We start from the raw sequence: 17,259 nt of genomic DNA, 5'->3' as shown, positions 1-17,259 counted from the left end.
GGCTGCCCAGGATGCTGTAGTCTCAGAGCACACAGTAGTACAGCCCTTCTGCTTCAGCAAGAGCTTTGCTTTCTTAAGGCAAATCAGCAGAATCAGATGAAGAACTTCCAATTAACACTGACCTTTAAAAGAAGCTGGTATTTTGTTATCCTTTGGACAGGTTTGATAAGGTAAGAGGAGATAGAGTTGGCCAGTCCATGTCGTTGTTGTATCTCCTACATTAAAAAAAACCCAAACATTTGAGGACTGTAAGCACCAACACTCAGATATAGACTGCTTTGAGGGCTAAGCAACAATATACATTAAGTTGAAATGCTATTTTAACAAAAAAAAACCAAAACCAAAACAAAACCAGGAGAACCAGATATTCCAGACACAGTGAATAGTTACACTGTACATCTGTCTGGTCATTTCATACAAACAGAATATTATCACCTGCAAGAGCAACTGTGAAACATTTCAACAAACCTAAATACAAAGAGCAACAATTAGGAATATAAAACATTTGGCAACACCTTTTTTAAACACATTAAAATCTGTACTACTTTTGTTACTCGCAAAAGAGAAAAACCCCTACATTTCAGTGTTCCAGGGAAGAGCCAGGATTTTGAGAGGAAGACTGAGGTGGAGGTTTCTCAGCATCCCCTGGTAGTTTAACTGCCAACAGCCAAAGACGGCCTCGTCCCCCACAAGGTGGAGCACGGAGAAACAGCTTCTGACTAAAGAAAAGAGGCTAGCAAGCACTCGAAAACAGCCACTTACAAGCCAAAAAAAGAATCACCTCCACGAAGCTAAAGGCGGCAAACATATTTAAATGAGTTAGATGGGATGATTACAGATTTCAAGTACTGATCAGGGCTGAACTTCACTGATAGGGTCTGCCATTTATCACAGTATTAGATGTATTTTAACCAGGCAATTTCAAACAGCAAGTTATGCTCTGCAGCTACGTGCTTTCTAACTACGATTACAATATCAGAAATTCCCAGGATATGATACACATAATATTTTCACATGGACCAGTGTGACATCAGTGGAAGTTCTTGAAGTTATCTGAGAACAGAATTAGGTTTTCACACTTCTAATATAATTTAGGTGGATTAGGCAATTGGAGAGCTCTGGATATACTAGTAAAACAGAGGGATCAAAGGAGGTGGTGGCAAGCATTTATTTCTAATACTTTTATCAGAGCCCTTTCTTATTTTTTAAAATGGTATTTACTAAATTTTTCTTTGATTTTTTTTTGGTCATATCTGCCTGATTTACTTTCCAATGTTTAGAACTCCTATCTCCTCAGTGATAAGACTTTTTAAATTAACCCCAAGAACTTCAGGGACTTTTTTCTTGTTTGGTTGATTTTTTTATTATGTCCTTCCCTCTAGTTCTACAAACAATTCTAAAAAAATTGTGGTTTCACTACACAGCTAGTGGCTCAGCACAGTGGGGAAAAAAACAAAACCAGAAAGAGAGCACTTTAATCGCATTATCTGTAAATACACATTCAACCAAAACCTACTTAGTGTGGCCAAAATTCGTCCCTAAAACCTGTAACAGATCTACATTTTTGTCCTTTTTTATGAAGAGTATTACATGTGTAGACCAAGGAACCTTGGGACTGAATAGGCAATGTAGTTGGTTTAGCTGTTCTGAACAACAGCAGTCAACTGAATTAACCACTACATGCAATTACAATTTAAAGTACTCAAAAAATTTAACAAAAAATTCTATCTTGATATCATACAATGGCTCATCATAAGCATATCAAAATGCTAAGATTTGCAGAATGTCCTTGTGTGAGTTGAAGATTCATGTCTCGGTTGTTGCTGCCAGAACCTGCTTGCAAGTTCTGAACTGCTCTGATACGTGATAGCAACTTTTCACATCTGATTTGACAGCTTTGTAACACCAACTGAGCAATGCAAGATAACCATGAGAGATACAGGATTGATTTTCTTAAGCTGACAGCTTAATAAATTGCAGCATTAGTAACAGGAAACTTGCATTTTCTCAAGAAATTAGGCACTCAGCATAACTACAAATACGTGAGTCAAACTGCTAAGACATACTTTTAAGATGGACACAAGGTACTTACATCAAAGTATGCTCCTGCATGTTCTAATATCAGCTGAGTAGAATCTGGCTTGTTTTTACAGTAAGTAACATACATCTGGAATTTGTCTGCCTGCAGAACAAAGCACAAATTTACACAGGTTATCACAGAACATCCTTCCCGTCTCAAAGACTTTACACAATTATAAGAAAGCTTATCTTCTCTATCAAGAAATTGAGCTATACAGATTTATTTTCCCATTCAAACTGGTAGTATAAGAATATATATCAGGCAAGTAAGATTGCAAACAAGAGCAATGTATGCAAAAGTAGGTTATTAATAGCTAAGACAAACCAAACCTGCACATGGGTTTAGGCAACTTGCATACATTTCAAGAGCAGCTAAGCATGGAATGCCCTATTTTTTTTTTCTCAGTTAAAGACACACGTTTTTACTCAAATTTGAAGGAAGAGGTACTGTCACAAATTTTACAAATTAAAAAGGGATCTAAGAGTAAGAATCCATCCCTTCATGTCTCCTATCTCCCTTTTTACTTTTGAAAATAAGTCTGACTTATTACCCAAGTAACGAAACAATGTCCAACATCTTCTGGTAGCTGTTCATATTTTTCCAGCTCCTTGAGAAATATACTGTGGATAGAAAAGAAACAAATAGTACAAAGCACATGAAACATATTCATTACAGCACCTGATATGGATCTACTGTCTGTTAATAAAGGCAATTAGAAAACTTGCTGTAATTCATGCCAAAAGCATGACTTAAAGAAATACAGATAACTGGAATGTGTAATAAAAATGTGTAATAAAAGTAGTAGTATAAAATATAATTCAATAAAAATTCTCATGTGAACATCAGAAATTGAACCAGCACACATGCAGTTAACACATACGTGTGCACAAAAATTTAGTAATTTCTTTTGTTTTCTATCAAGAAGGTTTCCTACTGTTTCCAGTTTCAAGAAAAGTTTAGCCTCCACCTCAATTAAAAAAAAAAAAACACTAAAAAAAAAGTGAGTTGTTTTTTGGATGCTCAAGTTCTCAAGTTAACACAAAGCATATAAAGAACTATAAAATCAGGGTCTGGAATATGCTAAGTATGCTTTATTACTTTAAAAATCATAACCTAATACAAACACCAATGAATTAACAAAGAAGGAAAATTCAGAACAAGATTTCTGTACACAGATTTCCCTAGGAACCATTGCATTCAGAAGAAATGTAGTGGACAAGCCTCCGTCATGCTCCATACCCAAGTAAATGTATTTATGCCAGGGCATCTCCACAGAAGCTAAGAAGAGCCAAGAAAAAGTGGCAAGCCCTACTTTTTCTGACTAACAGCAGCACGTGGAAATCAAGAATGAGTGTTCTCAAAGAATGACAGTGTTCTGATGTTTGCGCTATGTTTGTATTCTATTGAGTTCAGTGGTTTTTATCTCTTTAGAACAATTAAAAAACCTACAAGAAAATTTTCATGTATCCAAATAATTTCTTAAAAGCTTAAAGACGCCTGAGACTGAAAAATACAGCTTCTCACAGTGTACTTACCTGGCTGCAAAAAGCAACAACTGAAATAATTTACCAATGCAAAAGGAAAACCTTCAGATTTTTTTAATGGAAAAGCATCCATTCTTCATATACACAGTATTTTCATTAGGAAATCCCTCAGGTCATCATTTGGATTTAGAAGTAATATGGAAATGGAAGATAAGTCACTCACTTATTGTGGAACTCATAAATTTCCTGCATGTTTCCAAAGATAATGTGTTCTTTGTTTACAATACCAGGTGGGATCTCCTCGACTCCACTTGTCATTTCCCATAGATATGTCTGCCCAGAACAAAAAAGATGCGTGAAAAGTGATGATAAACTCCCAACAGGAGCAGCCAGGTATCTGTAAGCATGTATTCCTGGAGAGAAACTAGGGAAACATCACATAGCATCATCATCTCCAATTGTGACAGTGCCTGTTGTGTCAAATATACCTTGTGATTTTGACAGTGAAATCCAAGTTCTAAAACTGACAATTTAACATAGTCCCTGAGACTTCATCATTTAAAATGCATAGTGTTCTTGACAACCTCTAATGCTTCAGGATATTCCTTATCAAGGTCATGTCTGCAGTCTAGAAGTTCATGCTTTGTGCAACAACTACCAATGAACATTAGTTGCTTCAGCATAACAATTACTGGGCACTTTTCCATGGAATCTCTCTGAATTTCTATTCAAAAAGTCAGCTAGTAGCAGAACATGTGATACAGATAATAAGAGAATTAGCACAAGCTCTTCTCTATTGCTAGCAAAGCAAATAAAGTAAACCCCTCCTTTTCCCCTCCTCTCTAAAACAAAACCCCCACACACAATCATGAACTGGGAAAGGAACAAATGCTTAAACTCAGAACTGACAAAAGCAAAACATACTGGATCAGTTCTGAAATGGCTGTTATCAGATGTAATTCTAGGTTTCTTCTTAATAGCAGTAAAGATACTTAATTTGGTTCTACGACTCTAAACCAATCATGCTCGGCTGTTAAAACCAGAAAGAAAAAGAAAGCAATGGATTGAATCCTGTCTTCAAAGATAAGTGAAAAAACCCCAAACTTACATCCATGCATTCCCGGAGGTCTCTTACGTAAGCCTTTTCTGTCTGAATTAGCTCAGCCATAATGAACCTTAGGTGACAACAGAAAGAATAATCAAATCTCAGTCTGTTAGATCACTATGAATACATAATAACCATGAATACATCTTTCTCCTCATCAGCTTTTGCTTTTTCCACTGCTGCGAGAAAAATTTGAGAACTGAAATGTGAAGAGGGACAACAGATGAAGGAAACATAAGAGGTAACATCCTCCATTACTAACCAGCACAAAAAGAAATGGGGAAGGAGATGGAATTTTTTCTCTAACACTTTTCACTTGCTACAGTTATTTAACTTCTGTCTTCCCTCCTCCCTTTACACATTTATTTCACATTATTTTTAAAAGGAAAAAAGCATGTTAAAAGAAGTCTAACATAGTTTTGAAAGTTTAAGATTCTGACATGCTAGAATTATCTGTGAGAACAAGCACGTGAATAAATGGCAACAGAAGCTGCTAAGTAATATCACTCTCTTTTTACCATTTATACAATTTCTAAGCGGCCAGACAAGCCATGACAGTTGTTTCATTATCAGGAGTGATTTATGCATTCTCATGAATTAAAAATAAATAAGTTTATTACTCTTTCCTGCGGGCAGACTTTCGTTTTTCTTCGTTAAGCTCATGAGCAGCATCGCGCAGTTTCACCTCTGACCCAGGGACACTGGCTGGGATTATATCCAGCTGCAAGCTTTTGCTCTTTATTAAAGAAAGGAAGAACTGATTAAGGAAGGAGACAGGAGAAAACAGCAGCTAAATCAAATGCAAGTAAAGCTTGTCTGTCATCACACTCAAATTTCTCTTACCGATTTATTGGAATCGGAGGAAATACCCAGAGCTTTCTCTAAAGAGGTCCTGTATTTCTCCATGCGCAGGGAAAAGTCTCTGTACCTCTTATCCACTGCTGTGACACATTTTTTAATCTCAGTTGCATGAGCATGCCCTTTTTCACAAAAGCCATCAGCCAGCTGTATCAACAACTTCACCCTCTCTTTGGTTTGCTATGAAAACAGGAAAATATAGTACAGTTACAAGCTCTACCTGTCATGCAGGGGGTCATTTTGCTTAACTTGCTACTAAGCGCAACCGGAGAAGCCACTGAAGGAGCTACCTTCCTCCTCTCTCTTCCCAGATACCTTCTACTTAATAAACAGATACCTTCTACTTAATAAAAATATCACAAGATTAATGTAAGTTTCCTTGGGCTTTATTATTACAGGTCTAGAAGCAGGTTGTTCATTTTTCTTACAAAAATGTGCTTCCTATCTAACCCAGAGATTAAATTCTGCTAGGCAAGCTTTTCAGAGCACGGGTATTCTCCTTGCATCAATACAAAGGGTTTTGGTGCCAAAGAGGGTATTTTGTTTATTACCACTGAAGCACTTGTATTGGACCTGGCTCATAGAATCTGGTCTCAGAAATGTACCTCCTTTAGACATCACTGAAATGCTGGAGATAAGACTTGTTATATGCTTTAATCTTTAATGGATTAAGATTATATTCTTTAGATCTTTTCAATATTATGCTTTGTTGTCATGCAGTTGTTCGAGAGAAACTAAGAGAACAAGTAGCTACCATCAAATCTGTAACTAAAAGCTTTTCCCAAATAACAAGCTGCTTGAGACTATGCACCTTCTTTCATGTAAATCACAGACCATCCACAATGGATGAGTTTTTAGATCCACCTCTCTCTCTGATAGCACATAAGAGCAAAGTGCACTGCCAGGCCCCTTGTTAACAGGGAATTAAGCAAAACAGTCAATAAAAACTTGATTCTTATGTTAGTTGAAAAAAGTCAACTCTTTGTTCTCTTTTTTTTTTTTAGTTCTTTTTCTATCCTAATGGTCCCTCATTCAAGCATTTCTTTTCACTATGGAATTAGCAAGGTCTAACATATTCTCCCAACAGGTAGCAAAATGCCAAGGGAGTGGCACAAACAACATCCTTTCAAAAGGGGCACCCACGTCATCTGCAGGCTGACAGAGGAAGCAAGGGGGAGCAGTGGTGCTCTGCACACTGGAATGGATCCAGCAGAACAAAGGCTGGAGCAAAGCCTAGATGGAAGAAAATCCAGATTTGAAAATCAAAAGTGATCTCTGTTCTTTCTGGATTCTCTTTTCTCGCCTCCCACATGTCCTCATGACCAACTCCCTCTCCAAGTGTCTTCTGAAGTGGTCCTTCAGACAAATGAACACTTGTTTGCTTTCTTGGGTTCTATGATTTCTCTATGAAGGTCAGAAAGCCAAGGGGTGGAAACAGGCGACAGTTTGAATAGGTGACAAAATGAAACACAGAGACAGACAAGGCTACATAAATTCAGGTACTTCAGTCATGCACTGGTTGTCTGTTTCACATGTGAAAACTGGTAAGCCTCTCGAGTGACATCTGCATCTCTGTAGAGGCCTTCAGAGATGTAGTATTACATTGTGCTGCCATGTCACAAAAAAGTTTACAGGAGAATCACAGAATACTTTAATGAGTTACCTAACAAATAAAGCTTTAATTCTTCTACTATCCTCTAATTAAATCATAGCTGAATAATAATACGCCTTTTTGTATTTTATATGCTAAATAAACATCCACTAGTCCACCACCATGAGGATATGAAAGTGGAAATCGAAGGCCCTGCAAGGTTTGTAGGTACTGAAAACATTTTTTAAGCTATCTCACTACAATTCTGTCATGAGAAATCAACAGCACATAGGGCTCATGGAGCTCCAATAACAATAATGATTATCTGCCAGCTATCTTCTGGTTTATTCTATTCCCAGTAGAAACACAGAGAGATTTTTTGAGGGTCAGGGGGAAATTCGGTTGTTTTATTTTGTTTCAAATCTTACATAATTCAACTTGTATTCAACTTGTTTATCAATGACCTGGACAAAGGGATAGAATGCACCCTAAGCAAGTTTGCTGATGATAGGAAACTGGGGGGAGTAGCTGATACATCTGAAAGCTGTGCTGCCATTCAGTGGGACCTTGATAGGCTGGAGAGCTTGGCAGAGAGAAATCTAATGAAGTTCAACAAAGGGAAGTGCAAGGCCCTGCTTCTGTGGAAGAATAACCCTAGGTACCAGTACAGGTTGGGGGCTGACCTACTAGAGAGCAGCTCGGCAGAGAAGGACCTGGGAGTCTTGGTGGATGACAAGTTGACCATGAGCCGGCAGTGTGCCCTTCCAGCCAGGAGGGCCAGTGGTATCATGGGGTGCATCAGGAAGTGTGGCCAGCAGGTGATGAGAGGGGATCCTCTACTTGCCCCTCATGAGGCCGCTTCTGGAGTACTGTGTTCAATTCTGGCCTCCATAGCTCAGGACAGACAAGGAACAACTGGAGAGGATTCACTGGAGGCCACAAAGATGAGGAGGGGTCTGGAGCATCTCTCTTATGAGGAAAGACTGTGGTAGCTGGGCCTGTTTAGTCTGGAGAAGAGGACTGAGAGGGGTCTCATTATTTAGTCTAAGTATCTCAAGGCAGGTGTCGAGAGAATGATGACAGACTCTTCAGTGATGCCCAGAGACAGCACAAGGAGTAATGGCCATAAACTAAACCACAGGAAGTTCCACCTTAACGTGAAGAAGAACTTCTTCACATTGGGGGTGGCAGAGCACTGTGACAGGCTGCCCGGGGAGGTTGTGGAGTCTCCCTCTCTGGAGACACTCCAAACCCTCCTGGATGTGTTCCTGTGTAACCTGCTCTAGGGGTAGAGGGCAGCAGGGGGTTGGACTAGATGATCTCCAGAAGTTCCTTCCAGCCCTAACTATTCTGTGATGCTGTGATATTTTGTTTATTTTACCTTTGCTGTGATCTGAAATTCTTCATGCTCTTTTAACAACTCTTGAGTGTGCTGGATACTGGAACCAGTGGAAGTATGTGTGGATAAATAAAACTCTCCATTGTCATGAATCCATTCCAGAGCCTAAATAAAACAATAATGAAGGAAAGTAAGAGAAAAGGCAATATATTTTTGCCAATAGAGACCATCTGTAATCAGTATTTCACAAACACAGATTGGCCACAGGTGAATTTTACTCCATGTCATTTGTGGCAATCATCTACAATATGAAACAGTTCATAACTCTTAAATAATTCACTTAGTCTATGAAGCAATGCTTAAAGAACTAAAAATTACATATGAATCTGAATACTTCAGGGAAGTCTACTACAAGATTACAGCAGTTCACTGTTAAAAGGTTCTAACTGACTGTGTTTACAGTTTTGGTAGTATACTCCCCAACTGAGAAAAAAACAAACACTTTTTTGGTGCTACACAGGACAGCTGTACTCAGAAATATGCATTTTCCAATTTGTAAAAATGTACATAAAACCACCAAATGAGTAGGCTAAACTTTCCAAGCATGTAACTATCACTTCAGTCTTTCTCTGACATATTCCAGCCTCATGAAGTACAGCCTGTGCTCCTAGAAATTCAACCTACAGCAGATAGGGAATGGTGAGATGTATCAGTTAAACCAATTAATGTACATATAGGTAGAAAAAGACAAGAACTAAGAACTGCAAACTAAAATTGTTTCTCTTCCACATCCTGACACCTTATTTGCTCACTATGATGAAAAATGCTGATCCATGTTATTATCTATGCTCTACCCCCACTAATATCTGCTGCCCTTTTAAGCAAAACTCAGTGGTCACAAGGAATCTCTGGCTCCCAGAAAAACAAGAGTCATCTCAAACTGCTGCATAACAGTAAAAATCGACCTGAAGACTGTTTGCAGCTCTAAATGCAGGATACCTACAGCAGTACGCAGAGGTACGTGAACTCAGAAACTTCTTGTTTCTGACAAAGCCAATATCAGATGTTCAAAGAGTTTAATACAGCTTGCTTAGAACCATCTTATTACTTAATGCATGTATATCTTCTGTGACTTCAGTAAATACATACAGCACTAGACAAAAATTTAATACTCCAAGAGAAAAAGTAGTAGATTGCTAATGGGTCCTTGTTCCTTCCTTAAAAGGGCAAACTGAAATTATGAGAGTTAATCTATCCACATTACCAAGAACAAAAAAAGTTTTATCTTAGTGGACAGTAGATATGTATTTTTCAAAAGTACAACCTTACACTGAATCAGAAAAGGCATTGTCTGTATTATAATTCCACCAACAACTTAAACTCATCAAAGCTGTGACGGAACAACTTTGATTCCCTTACTTCCACTTAGGATGCTTTTGCATCTTGGTACAAAAACTAAAGTGAGTAGAAAGCCTTCAAAATCCAACACTGAATGTGAATGCTAGGATGCCATTTACCTAATCATGTATTAGTACAAATGCAAGTCTGATGAGATGGGCCTATACCTTTAAAAGTTCACTGATGGAAACAAACCAACAACTCTTGAACTACTGTCAGAAAAAGCAACAATTCAACCAACCACCTCTATGACACCCCTTGTCATTCCAATGTCAATTTTTGTAAATGAAGCATGATATGGACAGGTAGCATGCTGATATTACTAACAGCATTTGATACTTGCTTTTAACTTTTTAACCTCTACCTTTTTTTAGTGGGTTTATTACACAATGCTGGAATCAATGGAACAAAACCTTCCCCTCTCCACATCATAGAATGGTTTAGGTTGGCAGAGACCTTAAAGATCAATTAGTTCCAATACACCCACCATAACAATGAAATGTTATCCTGTCATAACTTGTTGGTAGCTTCCTAGAGGCACAATATGACTAAGTTCATCCTGATTTAATTCCTACAATTTAGATCAGCTCTCATTTCATGTGAGCTATCACTACAAGAACTAGACAAATCAAGTTAGGGATCAGATAGGCCCTTAATTCCAGAAAGATTTGAGAATCTACCATTGTTCTCGCAAACCACTATAGTATCTGTTTCCATCACAAGGGCATCAAGTTCTGAAAGCACAAAGAATGTGTTTTTCCATCTTCCAAACAGAAATCTAAATGAAGACAGCAACATTCCCATTTTTTTGGCTAATCAGTGTGGAGTCCCATATATGGTTTGGTTCGCTTTGCTTTTCAATGACTGAACTGGTGATTGCTGAAAAATGAGATTTGCAATGAAAATGCTGACGGATCTTTATTTCCACTGTTCAACTGTTAGTCAGTAATCTCTATACAAAAGCAAGTAGATCATGTGCTTGGTAGAGGCTGAAATTAAGGTTATTCAAAAGTGGGGTAGAGGGTAGTGAAAAGGTGTCACTGTTGTTGTTTTAAAGAGGTATCAATCTTCAAATTCACTCCAAGATTTATCTTGTATTAATTTCTTTGTGAAAGCGTGAAAGACTGGAGAATTTGTTCAAGAGAGCAAAACAGAACATGAGTATTTAAACTTTTGTCTAAATTGGCTGCAGAAAGAAATAAAAAATTAGTTTTTTGAGTCGTTTAAAGTAGATCTAACCATATTTCTCACTATGGGCGTTGTGCCCTTTTCTGCAGAACAGGAACAGATAGTTTCCTTTCTTTGTCCTATATCCAGTTAAAAAAAAAAAAAGTGGTAAGAGACCATTGCAGATCATTCTAGTTACTCATTCTGCCTTGAACCCCCCTACTTATTTTTATGGCATGTGTTTTGATTAGTAAAGGAGATTTTTTTTGTGTGTGTAGTAGTTACTTAATAGTTCTTTCCAGACTGGTAAACTCAACAAAATACAAAGAGGTGGATCTACCATGCAAGACACCAAATACACACAGAACTGAAAAACCAAAGTAATTCAGTTATTATTGTTTAATGAGTTATCCAACTTGTCAGATTTCTAGAACTGTCAGTCAACTTAATTAGATATTTTTTCCGCAATGTCTGAGAAAAATGCTGCTGTCAGTTATTTTCCCCTGACAAATTAGGTGTGTGTGTAAAAGTTAACAAGCATAACAATTTGTCAAACACAAGCTTGCAGAAATGAGATTTGCCAGTACCAGATGAAGCTGGCAAAAGCAAAACACCACCTTTAAGTTACAGCAGTACAGGCACCCTGCCTTCAACAAATTTAGTTTTCTGTATTAAAGGAAAAACAAATAATTTACCTTTCTATTTTAACCACTGATCTTTCAGCCATTCGAAATATTGAAGTCAACAGCAAATGTTTTACTGTGAGACAAAGCAGTGTATATCAACCCTCGATCACACCAAAGAGGATTTTTATATAAAACCCTCACCTGTTTGGCACTTCTTTCAAACACCACATACTGTTGGCATTGATCAAGACGTCTTTTACGCATGGTCCAATAATGCAGCACACGGTTCTCCCTCTGGAACAGCTCATTCAAGATATCTGAAGAAATCAAAATAGTTTCAGTAGAGGTTATTATAACCAAAATTGAAATATCATATTAAAATCAGGAGAATAAAGTACTTTATATTGTAGAATTTACTATACGCTTACTCTTTCTGCTATTCTTTGTTTTGTTTTTTTCCTGATATTCATGAAAAACAGAGTGTTGCTTTTTCACTACTTACAGAAATGCTGGTTAAAGAAACTAGAGATGCAATTAAAACTTACTAGTGACACCCTTTTTTCTCTCAAATATTTTTCACGAAGGGACTGTCACTGCTTATAGCAGAATTGAAAATGTAGTCTGATAAAGATGGTTCCTGAATGGAACCTCAGAGAGAATAAGCATGCACAAGTAATCACTACATGATTAACATCTCATATTAATTGCAATTAAAAAAATATTGTTTACTATATCAGTTTGCTATAAAGTATTTTAATGATTCAATACACATGAACAAATACACAACCTTAAGTAACCACAAGATCAAATGCAGCACAAGAAGACAATATATGTACAGAAACTCAAGTAATAAAAATAGACAATCAGTAAGTTTATAATTCTCTATCACAAAAAAAAAAGAAAATCAAAACCCACACAGTATAATTAAGTTGACTTGTTCAAATATGAATGTTCACTGACCCTTGAAAGAACTTCTAGGTAATCAAATAATTAACTCTACAATTTGTTATTCCGTTCCTGAGCATCACAAACTGTCTGCCATTGAGAATTCACATCCACATCCCACTATTAACATGCAATTCCATATGTTCAACTTTTAAATTGTTCCTAGCAAAGGAACTCTGCTTCTTTAATGCTTATGGCTTTTATCACCAAACAAAGAAATTCTAGCAGTTTCTTATGAAGCTCACTTTACCCACTGCTGGTGTTCCGATCCGCTTAGATGGAGAGGGGAACCAGGTTCTAAAAACATTCCCATAAGTGAGATTACGACACAAACGAGGCCAGATGCAGGATCCCAAAACAATAATTCAACTTTATTTTGTAACACAAAAGAGCAGAGAGAAAGAAGGAAGATAGAAAGGTGAGAAGAGCTAAGGGCAACTATTAAAAGCACAGGACAGGATTTACCACCACCATGAAGTGTTGCTGGCTTGCAAGCTGGTAGATCTCAGCTCGGCTTCTTCCCTGGTCACCTTGTATCCTCCAAGGAATGAGCCGAAGCAGGAGGGTGAGTGGCCGAAGTGAGTGGCAGCAGCTTCCCCCCAGCAGCCCCTGGGCACAGCCCTAAATACCCTTGATGTGGTAGCCCCTGGGTGCCCACTTGCCAGTTCACCAGTATCTGAGCAAAGGCTGCCTGGTACCAAGATGGGTCATGAGTGTCCACTGGCTGGTTCCCCGGTCTCCGAGCAAGATCTAGCTGGCATACCTTATATGGGAGAGTTCTTCCTGTGTTTTTTTTGATTGTAACAACTTTTTATCTTTTTGGCTCATTTACCTGCCTCTGCTAGCTTGCTAGGTGTCTCCTTGAGCTTTTTCAAGTAGCTCGCCTCCCGCAGCAGCCTAGCTATGGCATCAAGGCTTTTAAACTCCATGCTCAAGACAATGGTGAAGCAGACTCCATCTTGTAATCAGTCCACTACAGCTGCTTCCAGAGAAGCAGCTCTACTTGACTTTGTAGCTACTGCAAACCCAGATGGCAAGCTGAGTCACAGGGGACACCCAATGTCTCCACCAGGTAATTCTGTCAGAAGTGCACAGAGCCAAAGGGGAGGTCTAGCAGAAGAGATGACAAAAAGGGCTCATTCTTCACACTAAAGCTTTACTTGATTTTCTCTTATACCCACAGCTGGTTATTTTCCGTGATCCACAATTACAAATGGAGGATAACAGGTGCTAGGTGCCTTAAGGTCTCTGCATTCTGCTCCCCCACTGTGCAGGTCCACCATACCTCACATTTCAAAAGCTAACAACTCCAAGATACAGTTTGACAGAGAAGCTCAAATAACAGGAAGATGGAGGGAAAAAGCATCTCTGTCTACCTCATCAGTTATCTGGGACCAAACACAACCACTTTTGACAGCCTCTCTGAAGATTATGAAACCTGTCTGCATCACTGCCAACATCCTCCTCCTTGGAAGCAAGTATTCCCACTTGCCACAGGGTGCTGAGATCACCCAGGACTTGCTTTTGGTTGGAATCTGGTCACTGTGGCCAAGGTTTTCTTTCTGCTGGTCAGGCTCCCCTCAAATAAGCCTCAGCTGATCTGTCCCTTAGCCAAGCTATGAGCTGATCTGCTATGAACCTCTCCTGCTTTCTCGGTTTTATTTCTGCCTTATGTCACCTCCAAAATGCCTGCTCAGAATATATGCCAGACTTAGGGAGGGAGGGAGCTGGGGAGGGGTGGGTGGGACACAATTACCATTCTACAATGCAACACACCCAGCTGGACACACCATATAAAAAGAGACATCTTGACAGTGACGCAAGCAAAGTAGTTCTGACAAAGAGCAAGCGAGGTGAATTTAGAAAACTGGAACAGCATTTGTTTTGTCAGGACATGATACAGATGGCAAGGCAGTGAGAGATATTTGGCTGGACACTGTCAGTGTTAGTGCCATTAATTTCTTGGACTGACAAGGAAGAGAAAAAATATTCTATAAAATACTCTAAGAAAGTTATAGAACATCAATATTTAATACTAGGTTTGGAAAAACAGCTCTATCTCAAGCCATCTGAACTACAGTCTCTGTTGTTATTTTCTTTTGATTCCAGCATTTGTTAGGACTGTTTTCTAAACTTCCAGGCTCAAAGAGCTCTCAGCTGTCTCTATGCATCCTATACCCTCTATCAACCTATCTAAAAATATAAGCACCATTAGGCAAGTTCCTGTACAATGTTCAGTTGCAGCCTGTACAGCAGAAACAGGTAAGAGAGAAGCATACAAACTTAGCAGCAGAAACAAAGATGAAGATGCCCTATTTCTGAGCTAACTTAATTACTTCTGAATAATTGTCACCAACTGAATCTACCTGCCACAGCACAGTTTTAGGTCACAACTCTTTCCTAAATAAAGAGAGTATTTGGATACTCCGAACTGCACATCAAAGAAATAATTTACACTGGTGTGGAGGGACAGAGGGACACCTCTCAGAGTTCAGTATCACTGCAATTCCTGTTTCCCATGAAGCATGTTCTTAGCTAAACTTTGCCTAGATTAAGACATTGCTTTTCTAGGTATTTGCAGCTGGGGATAAGAATCAAGTATGCCACTGAATGAGGTTTTTCAAAAATGTTCAGCAGTTCTGCAAGAATCCAAACTCGAGTTACTCAAATTTTTAAAGTGTTATTTTATGTACTATATACTGAGTGCAGTATGCCAGTTTCAATCATACACCTGACTATGAGTGTGTAATGCTCTAGTAAAATGCATGTAATCTTTATTTCACCAAAATAAAATAAACACTCTATTTTTTTTCCTCCATTTAGAAAAGGAGATGAAGAGAGGTTTTTTTTTTCCTTACATGCATATGTGAACATGAAGAACAGAATTAACTTTTAAATCATTTGGTCAGCTACTGCCATACCATTGAGACCTAACATGAAAGAGTCCTAACTAGTTCTATCTTGACTCATATTTAATTCTCAGCAGCATATATAACATGGTCTATAGAGGAAAAAAGTTAGAGCACATAGCTTATTTTTTCTGCTTGGGGATTTTTGCTGCTTTTTTTGCTGCTGTTTAGACATGTATCACTTATCTAGAATTTTACATGTACACAGAACATGCATAGCACTATGGTTCTGATGTATAATTATTATTCTTAAGGGTATTAGAGGAGACCTTTCTACTCTTTCCTCATCTGAACACATTTTACCTTTCTCAGAATGACTGTTTCTACACAGATTTCCAAACTGCATTTTTAAAAAGTTTGCCTAGTACTCAATAAGCTACAACATCCTGCTTGTTTCTGCTTTGTTTTCATTGTCTACTACTGAGACAAAGTCAAATGTGACAAATGTCAGCAACACTTCTTCAATTATTGATAGTGCTGGCAGTTATGTTGAGATTTTGTCTTGCATAGTTCTATAAATGTTGATGTCTTGGCAACAGTGGAAAAACAATCCTTTGTCTTAGCTCTACATGCTAAAAGTTTCAACTGCTACAATCCAATTATTTCCTTAAGAGTGAAAAGTATGGTCAATACTCTATTATCTTTCCAACACAAAAATTCAACACAGGAAGACCTTCAACTTGAGCACTGTCAGATATATGGGTAAGTTTAACACAAACTACTTTTCCGTTGCAGTAACATGAAGCAGTGAGCATGTCCCTTTCTAGTAGAGTCATCAAGTAAATTAGAGCGGAAGTGACCTCTGGAGGCCATCTGTTTCAATCTCCTCTTCAAAGCAGGACTAACTTCAAAGTTTCTCAGGGCCTTGTTCAACTAAGTTGAAAAATTTTTCAGGGCAGAGATTCTACTACCTCTCTAGGCTACCTGCTCTACTTCATATTGCTGTAACACTTTCTCCCGTTACAGAATTTTCCTTGCTGCAACTTTTCCTCTGGACCTGTCGCCATGTTCCTCTTGAGTTTGGCTCCATCATACGTATAACTCCCCTTTGGGTAGCTGCAATCAGCAATTAATTACACAATTAAACTTCTCTGGTTTTGAGTCTGTAGCATAGCCAGAGTGTTCAGTCACAGCTTCAAAATGCACAGAGCAGAATACAACTCGTAATTAAATTAGTAAAATGTAATATTTACTTCTGAATCTCTCTGATCTCTGTTCTGCCTACCTCACACATCAGTTACACATACCCTATTAATTTTTGCTCTTTCTTCCCTGAAAACCCTACAGATCTCTCTCTTGATTCCCTAGAATGCATATTATACCTTAAAGCTGCACAACATATTATTAATCACAGCAAAAGCCCAGCCTCATATAGTAGCTCTTTCCTGCTTCACCTCAGGTACTATCTATCTACTCAACTAATTTAAATATGATGTCAGCTATCCTATACTTCATAAAGTTATCCAATACTGATTCAAACTATATAAAGGGCCCAAGGGCATAGCTCAAGGGATTACCAGTGGGATCACTGGCACTCCCAAGGAACTTGCAGAATGCACAACGAGCTCCCATCTGGCTTCAGACCAAACATTATCATACTGAAGTTTACTATCTCATTGTCTCAATAAAAACAGCACATTTGAGTCTCAAATTGAAAGAAGATTACGTGTAAGCAGCAGATAAATAAATTCCAAGCAACTTCACTTGAGTATAAAAGACTTCGAAGACTGGCAGATCCTTCAAAGTGTGCGAGCAAT

The 17,259-nt window shown here is 38.2% G+C and overlaps 1 protein-coding gene across 1 annotated transcript in view; it reads right to left on the bottom strand.

The window, feature by feature from the left end:
• Positions 1-17,259, bottom strand: part of TRIO (trio Rho guanine nucleotide exchange factor) — a 249,037-nt gene that overhangs the window by 86,774 nt on the left and 145,004 nt on the right. Inside the window, exons 20-28 of the mRNA XM_032710013.1 lie at positions 11,850-11,965; positions 8,500-8,622; positions 5,513-5,707; positions 5,290-5,405; positions 4,673-4,739; positions 3,788-3,897; positions 2,631-2,700; positions 2,093-2,182; positions 123-215 (exon numbers count right to left, since the gene is read on the bottom strand). Coding sequence (XP_032565904.1) covers positions 123-215; positions 2,093-2,182; positions 2,631-2,700; positions 3,788-3,897; positions 4,673-4,739; positions 5,290-5,405; positions 5,513-5,707; positions 8,500-8,622; positions 11,850-11,965 — 980 coding nt within the window. The remainder of the gene's footprint in view (positions 1-122; positions 216-2,092; positions 2,183-2,630; positions 2,701-3,787; positions 3,898-4,672; positions 4,740-5,289; positions 5,406-5,512; positions 5,708-8,499; positions 8,623-11,849; positions 11,966-17,259) is intronic.

Source organism: Chiroxiphia lanceolata, chromosome 1 (genome assembly GCF_009829145.1).
Source record: "Chiroxiphia lanceolata isolate bChiLan1 chromosome 1, bChiLan1.pri, whole genome shotgun sequence".
Taxonomy (NCBI): domain Eukaryota; kingdom Metazoa; phylum Chordata; class Aves; order Passeriformes; family Pipridae; genus Chiroxiphia; species Chiroxiphia lanceolata.
This window is presented reverse-complemented; position numbering and strand designations above follow the sequence as displayed.